This window comes from Dromiciops gliroides, chromosome 3 (genome assembly GCF_019393635.1).
Source record: "Dromiciops gliroides isolate mDroGli1 chromosome 3, mDroGli1.pri, whole genome shotgun sequence".
Lineage (NCBI taxonomy): Eukaryota > Metazoa > Chordata > Mammalia > Microbiotheria > Microbiotheriidae > Dromiciops > Dromiciops gliroides.
In genome coordinates, this window is record NC_057863.1 from 661,859,599 (window position 1) to 661,882,539 (window position 22,941).

The 22,941-nt window shown below is 45.2% G+C and overlaps 1 protein-coding gene and 1 pseudogene across 1 annotated transcript; one reads left to right on the forward strand and one right to left on the reverse strand.

The window, feature by feature from the left end:
* Positions 1 to 258: 258 nt before the first annotated feature.
* Positions 259 to 14,409, forward strand: LOC122748408 (zinc finger protein 2 homolog). The gene is made up of 5 exons (XM_043994048.1): positions 259 to 579; positions 7,089 to 7,215; positions 7,846 to 7,941; positions 12,560 to 13,269; positions 13,357 to 14,409. The coding sequence occupies exons 1-5, from the start codon at positions 259 to 261 to the stop codon at positions 14,407 to 14,409; spliced, it is 2,307 nt and encodes a 768-aa protein (XP_043849983.1).
* A 5,497-nt stretch (positions 14,410 to 19,906) lies between these two features.
* Positions 19,907 to 21,170, reverse strand: LOC122747027 (annotated as a pseudogene).
* Positions 21,171 to 22,941: the final 1,771 nt, after the last annotated feature.

The window sequence follows — 22,941 nt, forward strand, 5'->3', positions numbered from 1 at the left end:
TCAGCGCGTGTGTGTTTGCGTGTATGTTTGTGCGGTACATGTCTGTGTCTGCATGTCTGTGTGCATGAATGTCAGCACATGTCTGTGTGTGCATGAATGTCAGCGCATGTCTGTGTGTGCGCGTGTGTGTGCATGAATGTCAGCGCATGTGGGTGCGTGCGTGCGTGTATGCATGCATGCGTGGGTGCTCCTTCCTTTGGCTTTCTTTTGCACCCCCCCCCCCAATTAGGCTGACCAGGGCTAAGGGCGATTCAGCCTATGGAAGCGAGCTCACCACAGGAGAACACCCCAACCAATCAGCTGGAAGCCGCGTGGAAGGCCCGCCCCTTCCGGGGAGGCAGGAGGGAGGGGCGGTGTTGGTGGATTTCAGTCGGGGCTGGGACCACGTGGCGGCACAGAAGCCCCGGGCCTGGCGCGCTGGTCTCTGCTCGAGGACAGCCGGGCTTCCCTCTCCTGGCACGGACACGTGTCCTCTCTCCAGTGCCTTTAATAGATACCGAATGCCCAGACGGGGGCCAGGTGAAGGGACCCCCCCGCACTGGGTTTGACCCGTCCCAGCCCTCCGAACGGACCCGCCAGGTAGGTGGTGGCCTTGGGGCACTTGTGTCCCTGGGGTGAAGTTTGGAAGCCTTGGAGGTGGGGGGGGGGAGGAGAGAGGTCATTCCAGGAGAGGGGGGGCTGGGCAGAGGGCGCTCTGGGGATTAGGAGGATGTACCCAGAGCAGCTTGGCTGGAGGCAGAAGCCCTTAGATCTGAGATCTCTCTCCCTTCCTCCTCAGAGGGGAGATCTCTCTGCCTTCTTCCTCAGAGGGGAGATCTCTCTGCCTTCTTCCTCAGAGGGGAGATCTCTCTGCCTTCCTCCTCAGAGGGGAGATCTCTCTGCCTTCTTCCTCAGAGGGGAGATCTCTCTGCCTTCCTCCTCAGAGGGGAGATCTCTCTGCCTTCTTCCTCAGAGGGGAGATCTCTCTGCCTTCTTCCTCAGAGGGGAGATCTCTCTGCCTTCTTCCTCAGAGGGGAGATCTCTCTGCCTTCCTCCTCAGAGGGGAGATCTCTCTGCCTTCCTCCTCAGAGGGGAGATCTCTCTGCCTTCTTCCTCAGAGGGGAGATCTCTCTGCCTTCTTCCTCAGAGGGGAGATCTCTCTGCCTTCTTCCTCAGAGGGGAGATCTCTCTGCCTGCCTCCTCAGAGGGGAGATCTCTCTGCCTTCTTCCTCAGAGGGGAGATCTCTCTGCCTGCCTCCTCAGAGGGGAGATCTCTCTGCCTGCCTCCCGGGAGCCAGCTCTGCACAAGCAGGTGCCAGGCAGGTCAGACCAAGGGCCCCTCCCCACTTCCTGCTTCTGCTGGCCGTCCTTTCCGTCGGGCCTCTTCTTCCCCCTCTCTTGTCCGTTTGTCCTTTCTTCTAGAAGAGGCCCGTGACAGATGTCATGACTTCGGAGAACTGGATTTAAGTGAGGCAGGGCTAGTCAGGTGACTGACCCCAGTGGCAAGATAGATATCAGGATGACTGGAGGTGGCCCAGGATGTTGTAAGGCAGGTCGGGTTAAGTGACTTGTCCAGAGTCTCACCGCTAGCAAGTGTCAAATCTCACCTCAAAGTCCTCCTGACTCCAGGGCCAGTGCTCTACGCACCAGGCCACCTAACTCTCCCCTTCTCACCTCTTGGTCAGTGTCCTCTTGGCTGGCCAGGAGCAAGCCTGCCTTCATTCCTGGCTCTGGGGGGTCCCTTGCTGCCCATAAAGGAAGCCTGGCCCATCCCAAATGTTCTAGGATGCCATGCCCAGTTTCACCATGAGGTCACAGTCGCCTGACCTGCATATCTCACCCCTAGTATCAGGTGGAGGTAGAGCTCTGGGTCTGGGGTCCTGGAGGCTCTGCCTGGTCTCCTCCCCTCTGGGATCCCCAGCCCTTTCTGCCTCCTGGGTCTCTGCAGGAGGCCAAAGGGAAGGAGTTAGAGAGGGTGGCAAGTCCTCTTCCTGTTCAGGCCAAGCTCACTTCCAAGCCTGACCCTCTCTGCTGTCCTCCTGTTCTGGTTAGAGTCTCTCCCCTGAGGGCAGGACATTTGCAAGTGCTCTGAGACTTCCAGGTAGGTCAGCATCCACCCTGGGAAGAAAAGGCAAAGACACAGTCTCTCCCACTCTGAGATCTTCTCCCTCCCCAGCTCACTTTGCTGACCTCGAAAGCCTCTTTTTTTCCCCCATAGAATGACAGGTTTGGAAACAAATGGTGGGAGATGTTATAAAATTAATTTATCTGATCTGTTATTATTTTTTTTGGTAGGAGACAGAGAGGAGTCTCTGGCGGCGCTCAATCTCTGGGGGTTGACTTAGTTGTAGTCTGGCGTCTGGGAACCTGGCAGAGCACATGTTTCGTCCTCTGTTCCAGACGCTGAATTACTGCAGTCTGAACGGGTTGGTGAGTTAATGACAAATACCTAAGCTTAGCGTTAAGACTATCTATCTGCATTTCTACTTCCTTGTTTCCTTAAATAGTTTAACCTTTGTGGTCTAATTAATCCCCAAGCAATAAAACCTTATATGAACTAAAGCTCAGAGGCTTCCTTTCTTATTGGCCTGGGAGATATATAAGGGAAAGTATAAAAGGGGGAGATTAATGTTCCATATATCCAATTTTTAAAAAATTTTTGCGGAGCTATGGGGGTTAAGTGACTTGCCCAGGGTCACACAGCTAGTAAGTGTCAAGTGTCTGAGGCTGGATTTGAACTCAGGTACTCCTGAATCCAGGGCCTCTGCTTTATGCACTGCGCCACCTAGCTGCCCCCATATATCTAATTTTGAATCTCACAGTTTTTATCTTTAATTTTTGACAAGACCCAGCCCCTTTCATTGGCTTTTTACTGACTTCTCTATAACAATGGTTCTTGTCAACCATCCCCACCTGATGGATAAACACTTGTCCTTTGGAGAAGGTCACCAGTCCTGGTTCTCCTGCCTGTTGGACTGATAACCAGGGGATCCACAAGTACTTCCTCTGGTCTGATTTGGTTCCCTTCTCTCCCTGCCCACCTCACTCCCCATGGGGGGTAACTCTCCCTCAGTCCTGGGCCTGCTTTTCTGAAGTAGCTCTCAGTCATCTCTCTGAAGGGAACTAGCTGGGTGGTACAGTGGGTAGTGCTGGACCTCAGTCAGCTAGACCTGAGTCCAAACCTCTCTCACATGGCTATCACCTCTCTTAAGTGACTTGATGTCTTACCCTCTCAGTTTCCTCATCTGTATGTCCCAGACACTGCACTGGGGTGCAGAGGACAATCAGTGTTGTTCCTTCAGCAACTTTAGGTCAGTGTTAGGGAATTCCTCAGCCCAGAGGTCCCAAAAACCTCCTGGACAGCAGTAAGAATAATCAGAGCTAGCCTTTCTCTAGCACCCAGGTGCCAGGCACTGCTGAGCACTTGGGAAATGGAATCCTCACAGCAGCCTTTGGGGTAGATGCCATTATTCTCCTTCTTTCATAATTGAGGAAAGTGAGACAAGCAGGTCAAGTGACTTGCCCAGAGTCACACAGAGAAAGTGTCTGAGGTCAGATTTGAACTCAGTTCTTCCTGCCCCCAGGCCCACCTAGCTGGAATCCCTGCCTGAAGATAAAGTAGCATCAGCTCCCTGGCAGCTGCCCTGTGGGGAGCATCTCAAGGGAACAAGGGGAAGTAGAGGCATAAATAGGGTTTTACACAGCCTCAGTCCATCTGGGGAGGCTGGGCAGCCACTTTGCTCATTGGGCTGGTTGGGTATAGAGACAGAATGTCGGGTGATGTGGGGAGAATGTTAACCTTCCTCTCAGGAGTTGCAGAGGTTGTTTCAGTGGGGATGTTTTCTCATGCCCAGAATATCTGGTGGGGCCAGAGGAGGTGGGTCTCTGGTTAATTCCCTCAGAACATCTTATTGGCGACTCCCCAGTTTTTGGAGGCTTCCCTGAGGTCTCTCTCTGTTTACATAATCCTGTAAGACAGTTCAGTTTCTTTGACCTCCAGGGTCATTCTATTGGGGGAGAAGCTGTTTCCCCCAAATTCTCATTGGCAACCTAGCCATTTCCTCCACATTAGCAACCTAGAAGCCATCCCTGAGTCTTTGCTCTGTCTTGGTCCCATCTCCCTGTAGCCAATTAGGGGCTAAATCTTCTTTCTTACTTATCCTTTTAATTTCTGTCCTAGAGGTCTCTTGTTATGTCCAAGGATTACAGTTTCATTGCTTGTTTTTGCCTTTCATTTTTTCTTTCAAGTGCTGAAAATAATGGGTTTTAGAACAGGCAGAGGCCCCCCTCTTGAGGGGATTATATTAAGAGTGATTGGATTGGGGCAGCTAGATGGAGCAGTGCATAGAGCACTGGCCCTGGAGTCAGAAGGACCTGAGTTCAAATGTGGCCTCAGACACTTAACACTTATTAGCTGTGTGACCCTGGGCAAGTCACTTAATCCCGATTGCCTCACTTAAAAAAAAAAAGAAAAGAAGATTGATTGGATTGATTTTGCTGATTGACTCACTTGAAGCTGACGTGATTGAAACCACCTGAGAACCTGGCCCTCAGAGGGTGGGTTCTCTGACCTAGGCCTGATCTGCTCATGGACTGTCCTCAAGTCCAGTGAACCAATGGATTTGGGTGATGCTAGCCAATTAGCTTGGAGTGGTGTGTAGGGGCCCCCCCTCTCACCTGGATCCAGAGGGAGCTTCAGTTCTCAGGGACACAGGAACTTCCTTTTTGGCCTGAGACTCTGAGGTGGTGAGAGCACTTTGTTCTGACTCTTCTATCCTAGGTATGTAGGGCTTCCTGAACTTTCTGAACTCCATGTGTTCTCTCTTTACTAATATCTAATATACTTTAATACATGCTTAATGCCCCCAAACTGGTGCTAAAGCTTCTAATTATAAGTAACAAACACATATATTAGAAACCCCAGTTTAAGAGGGTGGCAAGTCCTCTTCTGTTCACACCAAGTTCAGGTCCGAGCCTGACCCTGACCCTCCCTGCTGTCCTCCTGTTCTGGTTAGAGTCTCTCCCCTGAGGGGAGGGCCTTTGTAAGTGCTCTGAGACTTCAAACTCTGTAATTCCAGGTAGGCCAGTGTCCACCCTAGGAAGAAGAGGTAAGGACAATGTCTCCCCAACTCTGAGACCCTTCTCCCTCCCCAGGTCAGTTTGCAGACAACCAAAGCCTATTCCAAGGAGAGAGCCTGGAACCAGAGAGGATGGCTCCAGGGACCCAGAGACCCTCATCCCAGGTGAGTGCAGCCCATCCCCAGACCTGACCAGCATCAGCAAAGGTGGAATCCAGCAGAGGCAAGGAAGCTTTATCCTGTTACATGTACATTGTCCTCTGCAGGGCTGTCAGCAGAGCAGACATTGTCCTCCTGGTTCTGCTCATTTCCTTCTGCCTCAGGCCACCCCAGTCTCCCCTGGTCTCTCTGAATCCCTCTCATTTGTCATTCTTAGGTCAAGTCAATGAGCATTTAGACAGTGGCCCCTCTGTGCCAAGCACTGTGCCAACCTACTGGGGATGCAAAGGAAGGTTCAAACCATAACAGGTCCTGCCCTCAAGGGGCTCAGAATCTCCTTGGGTGATAACATGGCAGCAGCTGGGTCCCCACGAGGGCTCTACAGTATGAATGGGAGGCCCCCTCAGAGGGAAGGCCCAAGCAGTGTCAGGGACCAGGAAAAGCTCATTTTCAGAAGGTGAGGTTTTTGCTGAGATGTGAAGGAAGCCAGTGTGGGGCAGACTCGTGGCCTGGATCTGGGTCTAGCTCACCCAAAGGTTTGGAGGCAATAGAAAATCATTCATTTCTTTGCACCTAAGTCCATTTCCCCCCTCTAAAAATGTCGATCCTATCATTCTACTAGAAATGCAAGAGCATCAAAAACCAAGTGCATTGGCCAAATTCAGGTTCTGCATGTAGCAGATTGGACAAATAGAGGAGCCTTCCCAAGTATCAAAGGACTTGCAGATGTAGCTGCTCTCTTGTTATTCATCAGTCTGCTTCTTAACTGTTTGTCTTGACTCTTGGTCCCAAATGTTCTAACATTTTAGGGATAGGTTGAGAGAATTTCTTTTTCATAAAGAGTTAATATATATATATTAGCTCCATCTCAAACCCCAGTCAAGAAAAACATATATATAAATGTATTCATTTTTATAAATGAATGAGTTCTTTCCTCATCATAGGTACTCTTATTTCTATATAACTAAATATTAATATGAATTAATATATTTCATAAAACAAAGAAATAAGACTTATTTTGGTTATAACATATCATAACCCATGTTAACCCCAATCCCTCAATATTACAATATGTAACTTTTCTTCACTTTTCTTTTTCTTTTTTTGTTTTTTTTAGTGAGGCAATTGGGGTTAAGTGACTTGCCTAGGGTCACACAGCTAGTAAGTGTTAAGTGTCTGAGGCCTGATTTGAACTCAGGTACTCCTGAATTCAGGGCCGGTGCTCTATCCATTGCGCCACCTAGCTGCCCCCTTTCACTTTTCTGTAAACAGATTCTCATAACTCTCACTTCAGGGCACATTGTCAGCAATATTACTTAAGAATGCTCTTCTTGCTATTATCCAAGTAGGACTTTATTTCAGCCTTTTAGGAAATTAACCAGGTGGTTTTTTTCTTTGCTCTTCTCAGTGATGACTGTTATTCCCCCCAGAGTACAGAATATTGGCTGACTTGTAACAAAATCTTTATAAATTTTCGTAATATCCCTGATGACGTGTAAAATTCCCTTCCAATGAGGCTGGATTTCATATCACCTTGCTTTCTTCTCCACAGACTCATACCTCACTCTGAGAGCACATCCCTTCTCCCTGAGCCTATGGGGAGAAACATTTCACAATGAGACCTTACTCTTTTTATTGAACATTTAGTATTCCAACATGAGTCTCAGTTCAGATATAAATGTTTTTCTCCACATTCCATTGGGCTCTTATTAGACATGGTGTCAAGTGTTCTCTCTGACTCTCATCAAGATTAAAGGAGCTTTGGGGCCCTCCCTTCTGTGCTTCAGTTTCTTCTCTGTGTCGATGAGGGTTGGACTAGATGAATTGTGAATTCTTGTTCTCTTGTAAGTGATGGGACTTTTGATGGCTCAGGAGTTGGTGACCTTCCAGGATGTGGCTGTGGATTTCACCCAGGAGGAGTGGCGCCTCTTGGACCATTCTCAGAGAGAGCTGTACAAGGAGGTCATGCTGGAGAATGTCCAGAACCTGCTCTCTGTGGGTAAGGACCTTTGCCCCTGGTGACTGTGAGCTACTGACATGGTAGCTCCCTGCTCCTCATCCTGCCAGGCCTAGCAAGTTTGTCCTGATTCTTCCCTCTTTGTTCCCTCAAATTCCAGTCCAGATGTTGGGAAAGGAAGATAATGGAATAGCCATTTATATATACCTGCTTTATATCCAGCACTGGGCAAAGTGTATTAGAATCACTCTCATTTGGTCTCCACAATATCCCTACGTTTTTTCTAGTATTATTATGTCCATTTTACAGTTGAGAGAAGTGAGGCAAACAGAGCTTACACAGCTTGCCCAGGGGTCACAGCTACCATGTGTCTGACATGGGTTTGACCTGGTTTTTCTGACTGCAGGCACAGGGCTTTTACCCCTGCACTACCAGCAGCCTCTAATTTCTAGGTAATAGAAGCTAGTCATTGTGCCTGTTGCCCTTCTAGGAAAGAGGGGAATAAAGGTGGAGTTTTCTGATTCCCAATGGGCTGGGTGATGTCCGTCTGCCTCCAGAGATCCCAACAAGCCATACCCTGGGAACCATCCTGTCAGCTTTGCTTGCATGTCTCCTTTCCCTCAAGAGGAGTAAATTGTATCTTTTCATTCTTTCCTTACTCTGTATTCCCAGGATTTCCAGTTTCTAGAGAAGATTTGCCTTCCCCTTTCCAGGAAGGGGAAGCACCAGGGATGGTAGAAGAAAAAGGTGCAAGGAGCTCCTGTCCAGGTGAGTGACATAAAAGCAGGTGTTTGAGGGCTGCTCTCATAAGAGGTCTCTGAGTGTTGTGGTGCAGGGAGTGCTAGACTTGTGGGCAGGAAGGTCTGATGTGGAAGTGGGTTTTAGACCTATTTCAGCAGTGGGATCCTGGGCAAGGAACTGATCCTCTCTGCCCCACTTTCCTCATCTATAATACAGGGGACTTGCCTTTCAGTTCCCCTGTAGAGATAAAACAGAACATTTATTAAGCCCAGACCATGTTCCAGACACTGCTAAGCGCCTCATCAGGAAGACAAAGAATGGCAAGAGATAGGCTTTGCTCTGAAGGAGTTCAGTCTAATGGGGAAGACACCTTGTAAACAACTATCTACAAAACCAATATATTCAGGATGAATTGGAGATAATCAAGAGAGGGGAGGCCCTATGGGTAGGGAAGACTGGGGAAGACTTACTATAAAAGGAGGAATTCTATGTGGCGCTTCAGGGAAGACAGATTTCCTTACAATAAACCCACTAGGTTGATTATTGCAAAAGCAATAATATTTATACAGTACCTCATAACTGAGAAAGAATTTTCTTCACAATAGCCCAGTAAAGTACCATGTTTTATCATCATCATCATCTTACATGGCTCTTGTCTCCTGCTTCAGATTTTTTTCACAGTTACTATTGCTGTTTCCCTCCATCATACTCCCTCTCCATGATATTTACTCTATTTTCGGTTTTTTTACCCTATCCCTTCTCAATAAGTGTTTTACTTCTGACTGACCCCACCCCAATCTGTCCTCCCTTCTTTCACCCCTCCCCTCTTATCCCCTTCCCCTCCTACTTTCCTGCAGGGTAAGACATTATTATACCCAATTGAGTGTATATGTTATCCCCTCTTTGAGCCAAGTCTGATGAGAGTAAGGCTCACTCACTCCCCAGCACCTCCCCCATCTTTTCCTCCCTTCCATAAGCTTTTTCTTGTTTCTTTTATGTGAGATACATTACCCCATTCCCCCTCTCCCTTTCCCTTCTGTCTCAGTGCATTCCTCTGACCCCTTAATTTTACTTTTTTAAAGATATCATCCCTTCATATTCAACTCAAACCTGTGCCTTCTGTCTAAATATGCTCCATTCAGTTGTCTGTATAATGAGAAAATTTTTATGAGTTACAAGTATCATCTTTCCATGTAGGAAAGAAAATAGTTATCCTTTTCATATCACTTATGGTTTCTTTTTCCTGTTTACCTTTTTATGCTTCTCTAGGGTCTTGTATTTGAAAGTCAAATTTTCTGTTCAGCTCAGGTCTTTTTATCACAAATTCCCAGTTCTGCGCTTTTCTTTAGAAAAGTTCTTTAAAGTCCCCTACTTCATTGAATGTCCATTTTCCCCTCAAAGATTATGCTTAATTTTACTGGGTAGTACATTCTAGGTTGCAGTCCCAGTTCCATTGCATTCCAGAATATCACATTCCAAGCCCTCTGATCATTTAATGTTGAAGCTGCCAGGTCCTTTGTAATTCTGATTGATTCTTATATTTAAATTGTTTCTGAAGGCTTGCAGTGTTTTCTCCTTTTCTTGGTCATTTTGGAATTTGACTACAATATTCCTTGGCATTTTCCTTTTGGGGTGTGTTTCAGGAGGTGATCAGTGGATTCTTTCAATGAATAAATTTTCCTCTGGTTCTAAGAAATTGGGGCAGTTTTCCTTGATAATGGCTAGGCTCTTTTCTTGGTCATGTTCCTCAGGTAGTCTCATTATTCTTTGGTTGTCCCTCCTGGATATATTCCTGGGCTGTTGTTTTCTGAAAAGGTATTTTATATTTTCTACTTTTGTATTCTTTTCATTCTGCTTTATTTCTTCCTATTGTCTCATTGAGTCATTAGCTTCCATAAGCCCAATTCTGATTCTTAGGGAATTATTTTCCCCAGTCAGCTTTTACACCTTCTTTTCCATTTGTCCAACCATATTTTCCAAGGCATGATTTTCTTTTTCCAAGCTACTGACTTTTCTCTGGAATGACTCTCATTTCTTTTCCCAATTTTTCTTCTGTATCTCTTACTTAGTTTCTAAAAGCTTTTTGAGCTCTTCCAAGAGGGCTTTTTGGTATCAAGACCAATTCTTCTTCCCCTTTAAGGCTTCACATGCAGGTATTTTATCACTATTGTGCTCCTGAGTTTCTGTTTTGATCTTCCCTGTCAGGATAGTAATTGTTCATGGTGAGGGTTCTCTTCTATTATTCACATTTAACCTCTTTTGTGCCTTTTAAGGTACAAGTTAAGTTCTGCTTCTGGGGTAGAATATGCACTGTCCCTAGCTTCTTTTGCTGGAGGCCATGGGCCTAATCACTGGCATTTTGCTCTGAGGCCTCAGCTCCCTGCAGTTGCTGACTGTACTCTAGTGGCCCAGCCTTGTTGGGCCTGTGGGGTAGCAGATACCCCAGCTGGCAAATGGCCTTCAGCATTGAAGCCAGGGCTGTCACAGCTGGCCTGTTGTGCCACCGGCTTGCTGAGCTTGGACTGAGGGTGCTCAGCTGCTGATCTGTGCTGAGGCTAAGAGCCTTTTGCAGGCTTGCCCAGACAGCCTCTGAGCTGGGTTGAGCTCCCCTTTTACCTTGGTGAGAGAGACCTTTCCTTAAGGTTATCTTAAGCCCAAAGATTGTTTCACTCCATCATTTTGGCAGACTTTGCAGCTCTAGAATGTGTTGAGAAGCTTAATTTAACATTGTTTCTGAGGGAAATTTGGGAGAGCTCAGGCAGCTTGCTGGTTTCACTCCCTAATCTTGTCTCTTCTATTTTTTGACTAAGTGTGTGGCCTTGGGCAAGTCACTCAACCCCAGTAGCCTCAAATATCCTGGGCCATCTCCAGTGATGTTGATATATTCCTTGCCACTGGACCCATGACATTAACCTGATGTCATGGCCCTCTTGAGAATGAAGGACAAACAACAACCTAACCTTAACCACTGAATAGGCATTGCCTCAGACAAACTGAGACCTGAGGAAAAACTTTAATTGAAAAGGCCAAGAGCCCTCACTGCATTTGGGGCCATCTCCGGTTGTGCTGATGAATATCTATCCACTGGACCCAGGTGGCTCTGGAGGAGAGGGTTAGGTTGGTGAGCTTTGCATAGTCTTTCCTCACTTAAATCCAATTCATTGTAAGACATGACATCATCTCCCCAATGTCTTGGTCATCTTCAACAACAAACTATGAGAAAAATAATTATGCTACATATATAGAGAAATATATAAAATTTATCTGGAAGAAGAGAAGGTCAAGAGTAGGAAGAGAAGCAATAAAGAATTTCAAAGGAAGCTGGCCTAGCCGTACCAGAACTAAAACTGTATTGGAAAAGCAGGAGTCATCAAAGCTATCTGGTAATAGCTAAGAAGTACAGTACAGGATCCGGGGAACAGGTTAGGTATCCAAGAAGGAGGAGTAAATGATTATATATAGTCATCTACAGGCTGAGAAACCAAGAGATTCCAGCTTCTAGAACAAGAACTCCCTATTTGCCCAAAACTGCTGCTTAGCATGGAAAATGATGTGGCAGAAACTGGACACAGACCAACATTTCACACCTTACACCGAGATTCCGCCAAAATGGGCACAGGATTTAGATATAAAGGTGGTAGCACAAATTAGGAGAGCGAAGAGTTTATTTCTCAGATTTGTGGACAGAGGAAGAATTTAGGACCAAACGAGATAGAGAACATCCTGAAATGCAATTCCAAAATACCCTTATGAAGAAGTGCTCTGAATCACTTTTGATTAGAGAGATAACAATTCAAAGATAAAAATTAAAACCCTAATGCATTGTTGGTGGGGTTGTGAACTGATCCAAATGAGTGAAATTTTTCCCAACCCTTAGATGTAGGATTTTATATTAAGGTATAAGTGAGTTAATCAATATTATATATAAGTTATGATTTAATAATCAGCATATAGTGTATAAATTTTGATTAACCTGTTTAAGTATTTTTTTTCCTGATAAAAGTATTTTATTTTTTTCCAGTTACATGTAAAGACAGTTCTCAACATTTGTTTATATAAGCTTTTCAATTTCAGATTTTCTCCCTCCCTTAGACAGCAGGTAATCTGATATAGGTCATATATATTTAAAAACATTAAACATATTTCTGCGTTAGTCATGTTATAAGAGAGGAATCAGAGCAATGAGGAGAAACCTCAAAATAGAAAACCTTTCTTATAGAGCAAATAAGGCAGCTTATAAAATGTTGTTAGATGAAGACAAGACAAGATTGACTTCAGCCTTGACAATACTTTTTATAGACAATTTCACATTTGTTTCATTCTATGAATATCTTTTTAGACAAATTAAAAAGTCAGACTGTCCCATTGTCATGGCAATATGTCAAAATTGGAAGCTCAAAATTGCATGGAAAATACATTTTGAAAGGTACCATTACATGTAATTCAAAAAAAGAAAATACTATTTACAAAATAATATAAGCCATCTTGCAGGTGTTTCCAAAGATTGATTTTGCTTATTTTAAATGGAAAATTCTTCATTTTGACTGAGAAAGTAGAATATGAATGAGTTTCCATGACGCCATTAGAGAACAGAACATATTCAGGTGTATCTGTCTTTCTGTTAATACATAATTGATTCCTTCAGGTGCAGAGACCAGGTTTGAAGTGAAGGAGATGACTACAAAGGTGGACATTCTTGTGGAAGAATGTTTCTATCAGAGATTTCAGAGTAAAAATGGTGCCTGTGACTTCAGTTTGAGAGACATCTGTGGCTCTAATACCAAGGTGGATAAAAATACTAAGAGTATCTGGAAGTTTGGTGAAATTGGAGAGGCCTTCACACAGTCTTCAGTCTTAAATAACAGGAAGAGAAGGACTTCATGGAATGAAGGTGTTCAGGACAGTGAAGATAATAAATGGTTTCCTCAACAACTAAAGGCTCATGAGAAGTCTCTACAAATGCAAATGGATCAAGGTAATCATCTGGAAATGGCCTTGAATTTAAATTCTGATCTCATTAGACATCAGAAAAGTGACACTGGAGAAATGCCTTATGTAGCTGACAAACATGGGAAGGCCTTCAGTCAGAGCTCTAAGCTCATTACTCTTCAGAAAATTCACAGTAGAAAGGAGCCTGTTGAATACAATGAATGTAAAGCAACCTTCTCCCTTCACTCATCTCTTCCTTGCCATGCTGGATTTGACCATGGAATGAAAAGATATGCATGTCATCATTGTGGAAAGGCCTTTGCTTCAAACTCAGATCGTATTAGTCATCAGAACATTCACACTGGAAAAAAGTTTTATGAATGTAATGAGTGTGGAAAGACTTTCACACGGGAATGGCTTCTTGTTGTGCATCAGAGAATCCACACTGGAGAGAAACCTTATGAATGTAATCAGTGTGGAAAGACTTTCACACTGAGTTGTAATCTTGCTAAGCATCAGAGAATCCACACTGGAGAGAAACATTATGAATGTAATGAGTGTGTAAAGACTTTCATAAAGAGTTCCCTTCTTGCTAAGCATCAGAGAATCCACACTGGAGAGAAACCTTATGAATGTAATCAGTGTGGAAAGGCTTTCACAGAGAGATCCAGTCTTGTTAGACATCAGAGAATCCACACTGGAGAGAAACCTTTTGAGTGTAATCACTGTGAGAAGGCTTTCACTGAGAGGTCCACTCTTGCTAAGCATCAGAGAATCCACACTGGAGAGAAAACTTATGAATGTAATCAATGTGGAAAGATTTTCAGAAGGAGTTCCAATCTTGCTAAGCATGAGAAAATCCACACTGGAGAGAAAACTTATGAATGTAATTATTGTGGAAAGACTTTCACAAAGAGTTCCCTTCTTGCTGAACATCAGAGAATCCACACTGGAGAGAAACCTTACGAATGTAATCAGTGTGGAAAGGCTTTTGCACAGCTTTCCGGTCTTTCTAACCATCAGAAAGCCCACACTGGAGAGAAACCTTTTGAATGTTTTCAGTGTGGGAAGACTTTCATACAGAGTTCTCATCTTGCTGCACATCAGAGAATCCACACTGGAGAGAAACCATTTGAATGTCATCAGTGTGGGAAGGCTTTCACAATGAGGTCCACTCTTGTTGCACATCAGAGAATCCACACTGGAGAGAAACCTTTTGAGTGTAATCACTGTGAGAAGGCTTTCACAGAGAGGTCCACTCTTGTTAAGCATAAGAGAATCCACACCGGAGAGAAACCTTTTGAGTGTAATGACTGTGGAAAGACTTTCACAGAGAATTCTAGTCTTACTAAGCATAAAAGAACCCACACTGGAGAGAAACCTTACGAATGTAATCAGTGTGGAAGGGCTTTCACATCGAGCTCTAATCTTTCTGCACATCAGAGAATCCATGCTGGAGAGAAACCTTATAAATGTTATCAGTGTGGAAAAGCTTTCACACAGAGTTCCAGTCTTCATAAGCATAAGAGAATCCACACTGGAGAGAACCTCTTGAATGCAATCTAGGGGGAGCAGTGGTAGAGTATCTGCCCAGGAATCAGGAGGACCAGAGTTTAAATCCGGCCTCAGATACTTAACACTTAACTAGCTGTGTGATCCTGGGCAAGTCACTTAACCCCAATTGCCTCACCCCCCCCCCAAAAAAAATGTGGCAGCTAGGTGGCACAGTGGATAGAGCACGGGCTCTGGAGTCAGGAGGACCTGATTTCAAATGTGGGCTCAGACACTTAACACTTATTAGCTATTTTACCCTGGGCAAGTCACTTAATCCCCATTGCCCTGCAAAAAAAAAAAAAAAAAATTAATGAATTCAGTTAGTGTGGAAAGAAGTTCAGATGCAGCTCCAGTCTTGCTGTGCACATAAGGGAATCTGCACTGCAAAGAAATCTTAGGAATATGATTAATGTGGTCAAACCTTGAGGCAATAACTATCTCTTACTTCCCATCTGAGAATTCCTATTATATAGTGTAAGAAAATCAAGGGCTTTGCCATGAGGCTGAAGCTATGAGCCTGGATGGAACAGACTTTGACAAGAGCTTAAAGTGGGAAGGGCAAGAATCAAAAAGAACTTAAGGGGACAAGTATGCATGTCAAATAAGTTATATTCCTCAATGATCATGCTTGGAGTTAGACTCAGAATAACATGAGTCCCATAGTGTCAGATGCTTTTCATCCTTAAGTTAGTATTACACACATGGATTTTACTATAAGATGCTTAATAACAAACAAAAGAATTGTGATAGGTGTAGTGCCTTCAGAATTCCTTAAAACAGTGGGAACATTTCTAAGGTGATTTTAGCAGAATTTTTTTTTTTTTTTTGGTGAGGCATTTGGGGTTAAGTGACTTCCCCAGGGTCACAGAGCTAGTAAGTGTTTCTGGATTTGAACTCGGGTCCTCCTGACTCCTGGGCTGGTACTCAACCACTGCTACGCCTAGCTGCCCCTTAACAGAATTTTAAAAATTTGATATCCAGATATGAGAAATTGCTTTTCTGCCATAGCTGATACAGTCATTCACCAATTATATTATAAGGATTTTTAGAAACATAATACCTTACAACAATATTTGGATTTTTACAAAAATTTGAAACCAATTAATTACCGATCAAGTGTTCTCAGTTCAGTTGTTTATGCTTTATTTTACGCAGAAACCTTAAAATCACATGCTTCCTGAAACTGGGGGTTGGGGGGGGGTATGGTTCTATTGTGCCTTAACCAACAATAAATGGAACATTTATTTTCTGAGGCTCAATACTTTATTCATTCATTCATTTATTTATTTTTTGTGAGGCAATTGGGGTTAACACAGCTAGTGTTAAGTGTCTGAGGCTGGATTTGAACTCAGTTCCTCCTGAACTCAGGGCTGGTGCTCTATCCACTGTGCCACCTAGCTCCCCTGAGGCCTAATACTTTTTGCAATTTATGAATGTCTTTTTCTTTTAAATTCACTTAGTACATTTTATAAAGTGGTGAGTTTCCAAGCTAATGTTTGTAATTTCTTTATTGCTTTTCTTTATAAAGAGCTGAGATGTCTACCCATACCTTAGAAACTTATAAGAAAAAAGTTTTTCTTCCCCCTGAAGGCTTTTTTTTTTTTTGGTGTTTTTTTTTTTTAAGTGAGGCAATTGGGGTAAGTGACTTGCACAGGGTCACACAGCTAGTAAGTATTAAATGTCTGAGGCCAGATTTGAACTCAGGTCTTCCTGATTTCAGGGCTGCTGCTCTATCCACTGCGCCACCTAGCTGCCCCCAGCCCCAAAGTCTTAATGAAGACAGGATGTGACCTGATTTACCAGAGGTAAGTAAATCAAAGCCAAAAGCTGTTCTTAAAGACATTGTGGTTCAGTGATCTGAGACTTTTAAAAATATTCATTCCAAACAATTCCTGAATATAAGTTATTTTATTACAAAAAATTTCAACAGTCATAGTATATAACAAATCAACCATGGAATTTTCCTCTTAGTAGCTTCCACATGGAAAGAGGGGGGCCTTTAGGAAACAGGGTGGCCTCCACTTTGATTCAAGCCCTGTGTCACCATTTTGGAAATTAAAAAGAATCCATCAGGTTCACCCTTGTCATGGTTTTGCAGCAATTAACCTTATAGGCAATTTTTTGTTCAGACACAATCTCGACAACTGATAGACACATAAATGCACATAAGAGCAAACTAGAGCAGTGTCATCCTAAGCAAGTCACTTAACCCTGTTTGCATCAGTTTCCTCATCTGTAAAACAAACTGGAGAAGGAAATGGCTCTAACTGGAGACTCGTTGCTGACTGAAAATGACTGAGCAACAAGTTCCTTTCAGCACTCCATCCACTCGTCTAACAAAACATGGAATGCCCAGAACTCCCCCATCTTCAAAAACCCTTCTCTGAGCCCTCTCTTCCTCCACCTCTTTCCTCCTCTCCACAGGTGATTTCCCTACAAAAGACCCCCTGCTCCCTTTTCCTCCTCCTGGAAATCAGATCTAATGCAGTCAGCTAAAAGCCGAGGTCTCTGGTAAAGAGCCCACCCCTTTCATGGGCTTTTTCCTGACTTTTCTGTAACATGGTTCTTGTCAGCCATCCCCCCCATTGGATAAACACTTGTCCTTGAAGATTGTCACCTGTCCTGGTTCTCCTCCTGCCTGTGGGACTGATGGCCAGGGGATCCATAAGTGCTTCCTCTGATCTGATCTGATTTCTCCCTGCCCCAGCTCCCCTCATATTGGGGGGAACTCTCCCTCAGTCCTGGGCCTGCTTTTCTGAAGCAGTTCTCAGTCATCTCTCTGAATAAGAATAGCTAGGTGGTGCAGTGGATATATCACTGGCCCTGGATTCAGGAACACCTGAGTTCCAATTTGGCCTCAGACACTTGACACTAACCGTGTCTCCTTGGGGAAGTCACTTAACCCTCATTAACCCACCAAAAACAAAAGGAAAAATAAGAGCTCTCCTTTCTCTAGCACCCAGGTGCCAGGCACTGCTGAGCACTTGGGAAATGGATCCTCACAGCAGCCTTTGGGGTCGATGCCATGATTCTCTTTATTGTATAATTGAGGAAAGTGAAACAAGCAGGTCATGTGACTTGCCCAGAGTCACACAGAAGGTGTCTGAGGTCAAATTTGAACTCAGTTCTTCCTGCCTCCAGGCCCATCTAGCTGGGATCCCTCCGAGAAGATAAAGTAGCACCAGTTCCCTGGCAGCTGCCCTGTGGGGAGCCTCTCAAGGGAATATGGGGAAGTAGAAGTATAAATAGGGGGTTACACAGCCTTAGTCCATTGGGGGGGCCTGGGCAGCCACTTTGCTCACTGGGGTGTGTATGGCACAATTGCCTCAGTTTACCCAAATAATTTGAGGAGACCAAGTCAAACAGACAAATTGATTTTATTCTCATGAGAATGGGTGACCCCATGCAAGAGATGTGGAGCGAGCTGATGAGCTCATGAGTTGGGTTTTTATTGAAGTTTGAGGGTGCAGTCCCCTCATGCACAGGGTGAGCTCACATTCTAATGTCCAATTCTGTCTCACCCAGTATGCCTGTTATCATAGTGGGAGGCATGCTCAGCTAGGTCTGAGAGTTGGGGGGGAGGGAAGGGGGACAGGGTGAAACCACTCCACAGGTGTAAGGAAGGGGGTGGGGGAAGAAGGGAGAGATGTTACCTGGAGCCAGCCAGGGCTTAGGAATGCAAGAAGGGAGAGGTAGTATCAGGGTGGGTCTGCACTAATAGGACACAGCTCTCCTGCTTGGCCACAGAACAAGGGGGGGTCAATTTGTGTTTTAGCAGTGGGATGGAATATGGACAGAATGGTCTAACAATGATAGGGACTGGAGGGGCTGGGACCTTTCCAGACCCCAGCCTCAGAGTCTGAACTGACTCAAGTCCACCATATCCCAGTCAGGGTGGTTGGGTATAGAGACAGGATGTCAGATGATTTGGGGAGAATGTTAACCTTCCTCTCAGGAGTTGCAGAGCTTGTTTCAATGGGGATGTTTTCTCATGCCCAGAATATCTGGTGGGGCCAGAGGAGGTAGGTCTCTAGTTAATTCCCTCAGAAGATCTTATTGGTGACTCCCCAGTTATTGGAGGCTTCTGTCTCTGTTTACATAATCCTGTAAGACAGTTCAGTTTCTTTGCCAGCCAGGCTAACTCTTTCAGGGGAGAAGCTGCTTCCCCAAATTCAGTTGATTTCCTCCACATTGGCAACCTAGAAGTCATCCCTGAGTCTTCCCTCTGTCTTGTCACCATGTCCCTATTGCAAATTAGGTTCTCAGGCTTCTTTCTTGTTTATCCTTTTAATTTTTGTCTGATAGTGGCCTCTTGTTATCTCCAAGTACCACACAGTTTTACTGTCTATTTTTGCTTTTCATTTTTTTCTTTTCTTTTTTTGTTGTTTTTTTCCCCTCATTTCCTTTTTATTTGGGGGTTTAGGAGTGTCATCTTTTCAATATGAAAAAAAGCAACAAGTTCAACACAAAACAGAAACCTAGGAAGTGGAAGGGAAGAAAGCCCAAGATAGAAACTGCAGATGTAAAGGATGAGAGAAAATGAAGGGAAGATTTGGTAATGGGAAGCGAAGTGTCCTGTTGCCCCTGCTCCCTTCTCTTGGAGGGAATTTATTTTGGGGGAGGGGGAGAGTGGAAGAGAATCAAAATACTCCCCAAATGAGGGACTTCTCTGGAATTTTGGGAGTTGAGAAGCAATTCTCAGTTCTCAGACCAGGGGAGGGTAGATCCCAACATAAGGGGAGACAAAGAGCCGAGGGGGGAGCCTACCTGGCAGAGTGAGGCACAGAGTCCTCCAAACAAGAATGAACACTTGGGAAAGAAACCAAAACTGGGGACAATAATACTGTCAACACATCTCCCCAGAGCTGGGGAGTAGAGAGGGAGAAAGGGAGGGGGCACCTGGAGGTAGGAATGTGACAGACTGAGGAGTATGTGGAGATGGTAGTTAGAATAGAAAGCCTGGCTCCCCCAAGAGACTTTTATGGAATGAAACACTCCATTTCCTCCCTTCCCCCCAAACATCTGGGTCATCTTCTCCATCAAGGAAGTCCAAAGAGTTCTGGACCTTTCCTCTTGATCACCATTTTAGTTCAGGGCACTTAGTGGGCACAAAGTCCCCTAAATTGAAGCTCTAGGTTGGAGACATTCTGCTTCTTGGAGTGGGGCAAAAGGGTATATTAGTGAGGGGAAAGATCATAAGGAAGGAAGAACAGAGGGCAGAGCACTCAGCACCCACAAGGAAGGAGAAAGGATGGAGGCAGAAAATGCACACTTGGGGCAGCTAGGTGGTGCAGTGGATAGAGCGCTGGCCCTGGAGTCAGGAGTACCCGAGTTCAAATCCAGCCTCAGACGCTTGACACTTACTAGCTGTGTGACCCTGGGTAAGTTACTTAACCCTCATTGCCTAGCAAAAAAAAAAAAAAAAGAAAATGCCAACTTTAGAGCAAAAGGGTGATGGGGAAAGAATGTTGGGAAGAATTGAGAAGACTGAGATGGCAGGATATCTCCCTTAGGCCACCTCCTCTGCCTCCTCTTCAGCAGTGGCATCCTTGTGTTGCTGCTACTCAGGAGATCTTTCGTGTTGCTCTCAGCCTCGGTGAACTCCATCTCATCCATCCTGTGTACCAGTGGAGGAAGGCTTTCCGGGGGAACACAGCAGGGAACTGCTCTGAGATGCGCTTGAAGAGCTCCTGGCAGTGCTGTTGCCCATGAAGGTGACAGCCATCTTGAGGCCCCAGGGTGGGATATCACAGACATTGTTGACATTGTTGGGGATCCACTCGACCAAGTAGCTAGTGTTTTTGTTTTGTCCATTGAGCATTTGTTCATCCACCTCCTTCATGGACATCCGACCATGGAAAACAGCAGCAACAGTGAGATATTGCCCATTGTGAGGGTCACATGCCGTCATCATGTTCTTGGCATCAAAGACCCACTGGGTGAGCTCAGGCACTGTCAGAGCACGATCCTGCTGGCTTCCTCAGCTGGTGAAGGGGGCAAAGCCAGGCGTGAAGAAGTGGGGTGGAGGGAAGGGGACCATGTTTACAGTCCATTTCCAGAGGTCAGCATTAAGGAAAGCAAAGGCAGGTGGTGACAACACTCATGGTAGCAGAGACTAGATGGTTGAGGTCACTGTAGGTTGGCGTGGTCAGCTTGAGGGTTCTGAAGCAGATATCATAGAGTGCTTCATTATCAATGCAGTAGGTTTCATCTGTGTTTTCTACTAATGGGGGACATTGTGAGTGAGCCACAGTGTCTGAGACCTTGGGTGATGGAACCACACTAAAGGTATTCATGATGAGGTCAGGGTACTCTTCTCAGATCTTGCTGATGAGCAGGGTGCCCATCCCCGAGCCTGTGCCTCCACCAAGTGGGTAAGTTGGAAGCCTTGCAGGCAATCACAGCTCTCTGCCTCTTTGCGCACCACATGCAAGACTGAATCCACCAGCTCTGCCCCCTCCATATAGTGGCCTTTGGCCCAATTATTTCCTGCCTTGGACTGGCCAAAGACCAAGTTGTCTGGCTGGAATATCTGGCCAAAAGCCCCGAGAACAAACATGGGTCCAGGCTCAAGACCAACCAAGACGGCCTGGGGAACATATTTGCCACCAGTGGCCTCATTGTAGGAGAAAGATCTAGTCTAACTGTAGGTCACTGTCCCCATAGTAGGTTCTGGTGGGGTCGATGCCATGTCCATCACTGATCACCTCCCAGAGCTTTGCACTTATCTGATTGCCGCACTGGCCAGCCTGGATATGCATAATTTCCCTCATGGTTAGAATTTACTTTTGCTTGTCTCAAGTTATGTGCAGGAAGAAGAAAATCATATATAGATATACAGTTTCTCCTTTTCCCTGAACAAGCTCTTTATCAATAGAAGGTTGCCCTGGAGGTTGGAGCTGCTAGTTCATAACACAGCTGCACAAATGTTCTGAGAGGGAGAAAGAAGCTCATTTTTTCTTCCAAGTCCTCTCTGTAGCCCTCCCCTCCACTATTTTCCTGAACCACCTTGGAATACTGGCTGCAGTAAACAAACCTCCCCATGTGAATGAGCCACCTCCACTCATAGGCCCTATCCAGGAACTTAACTGGATTGACTTACCTAACTCTATAGGCTTGGGAAGAAGGTGATAGATCCCATTGGCCTAAAGTTCAGTCCTCCCCACATCACTTCCTCTCAGGAAATTCCAGTGGTCCCCATAATATCAGTGAGCAATTCTAGATGCCCCTGGTTGCTGTTTGAAAGCTCTTCAGAGCCTGGCCCCAGCTACCATCCAAGGTGCTTACACACAGTCCCCTTCACCCAGGCCTGAGCAGCCAAACTGGCCTTTTGACGACTCCTCCTTTGTGATGGTCCTTCCCCAGGCTTTGTCTTTATGCTGCTGTTCCCACTGTCAGAAAGCCATCCCTCTCTTAGAGCCCCTGAGGTCCCTGGGAAATCTCTTAATTCTCAACTAAGCAGCAGGCTTTATTCTGAAGTCAAAGATATAGAAGGGGATCTAACTATGTGTACATACTCCTTCATTTGGCTTTATTTTTTATCTCCCCAATTTCTCTTTCCTCTCCAGTTGAGGTCACAAAATCCAAAGTGATATCCCATTCTGCCCCAGTACCTGAATGTTAATCTGTGCTCTAGGGCCCCATTCCACAGCCCAGTAACTTTTTCAAGCATTGAGCCCCTCCCTACCCACCACTCCCCATTGCAAGGTGAGGTCCAGGATGGTGGGGACTATCTTTACTTTTGTTAAAAAAAATTCCAAGGGCAGCTAGGTGGTGCAGTGGATAAAGCACTGGACCTAGATTCAGAAGGACCTGAGTTCAAATCCGGCTTCAGACACTTGACACTTACGAGCTGTGTGACCCTGGGCAAGTCACTTAACCCTCATTGCCCCACAAAAAAAAAAATGCCAGAAGGATCATTAAGGATTCTTTGCTGGGGTATTGAGCTCCCCAATCCAGGAATGCCATTTTCTGTCCTTCTGTGGCCTCCATCCTGCTTTCCTGTCATCCTTGTGCCCCATGTTAATATGAATATATGGATCAACTGGATTTGATGGAGGTACCTTATTATCCAAAAGTATTTTTATGAAACCCTGGATTAATTGGAGCAAAGTGTCCTTCAACTGAACTCCAAACTGAACCCAGATAGCTGGCAGTTAAAAGACCCTACTGTTAACCTGGAAATTAAGGAAACAATCAACACGGGAGAAATAAGGTCTCTAATTGAGGCAGAGGAACTGTTGCTTGTGCTATTTTTTTGTTTTTGCGGGGCAATGAGGGTTAAGTGACTTGCCCAGGGTCACACAGCTAGTAAGTGTCAAGTGTCCGAGGCTGGATTTGAACTCAGGTCCTCCTGACTTCAGGGCTGGTGCTCTACCCACTGCACCACCTAGCAGCCCCCTAGCTTGTGCTATTTCAAAGCCAGAAGCTAGGAAATTGAGGACAGGGTTTTTATGGGGTAACAGAACAGAAGGGAACCCAAAGAGGGCTCCAGAGTCACATAGGACTAGTTAATGTAAATGAACCTTTGACAAAAGACACAAT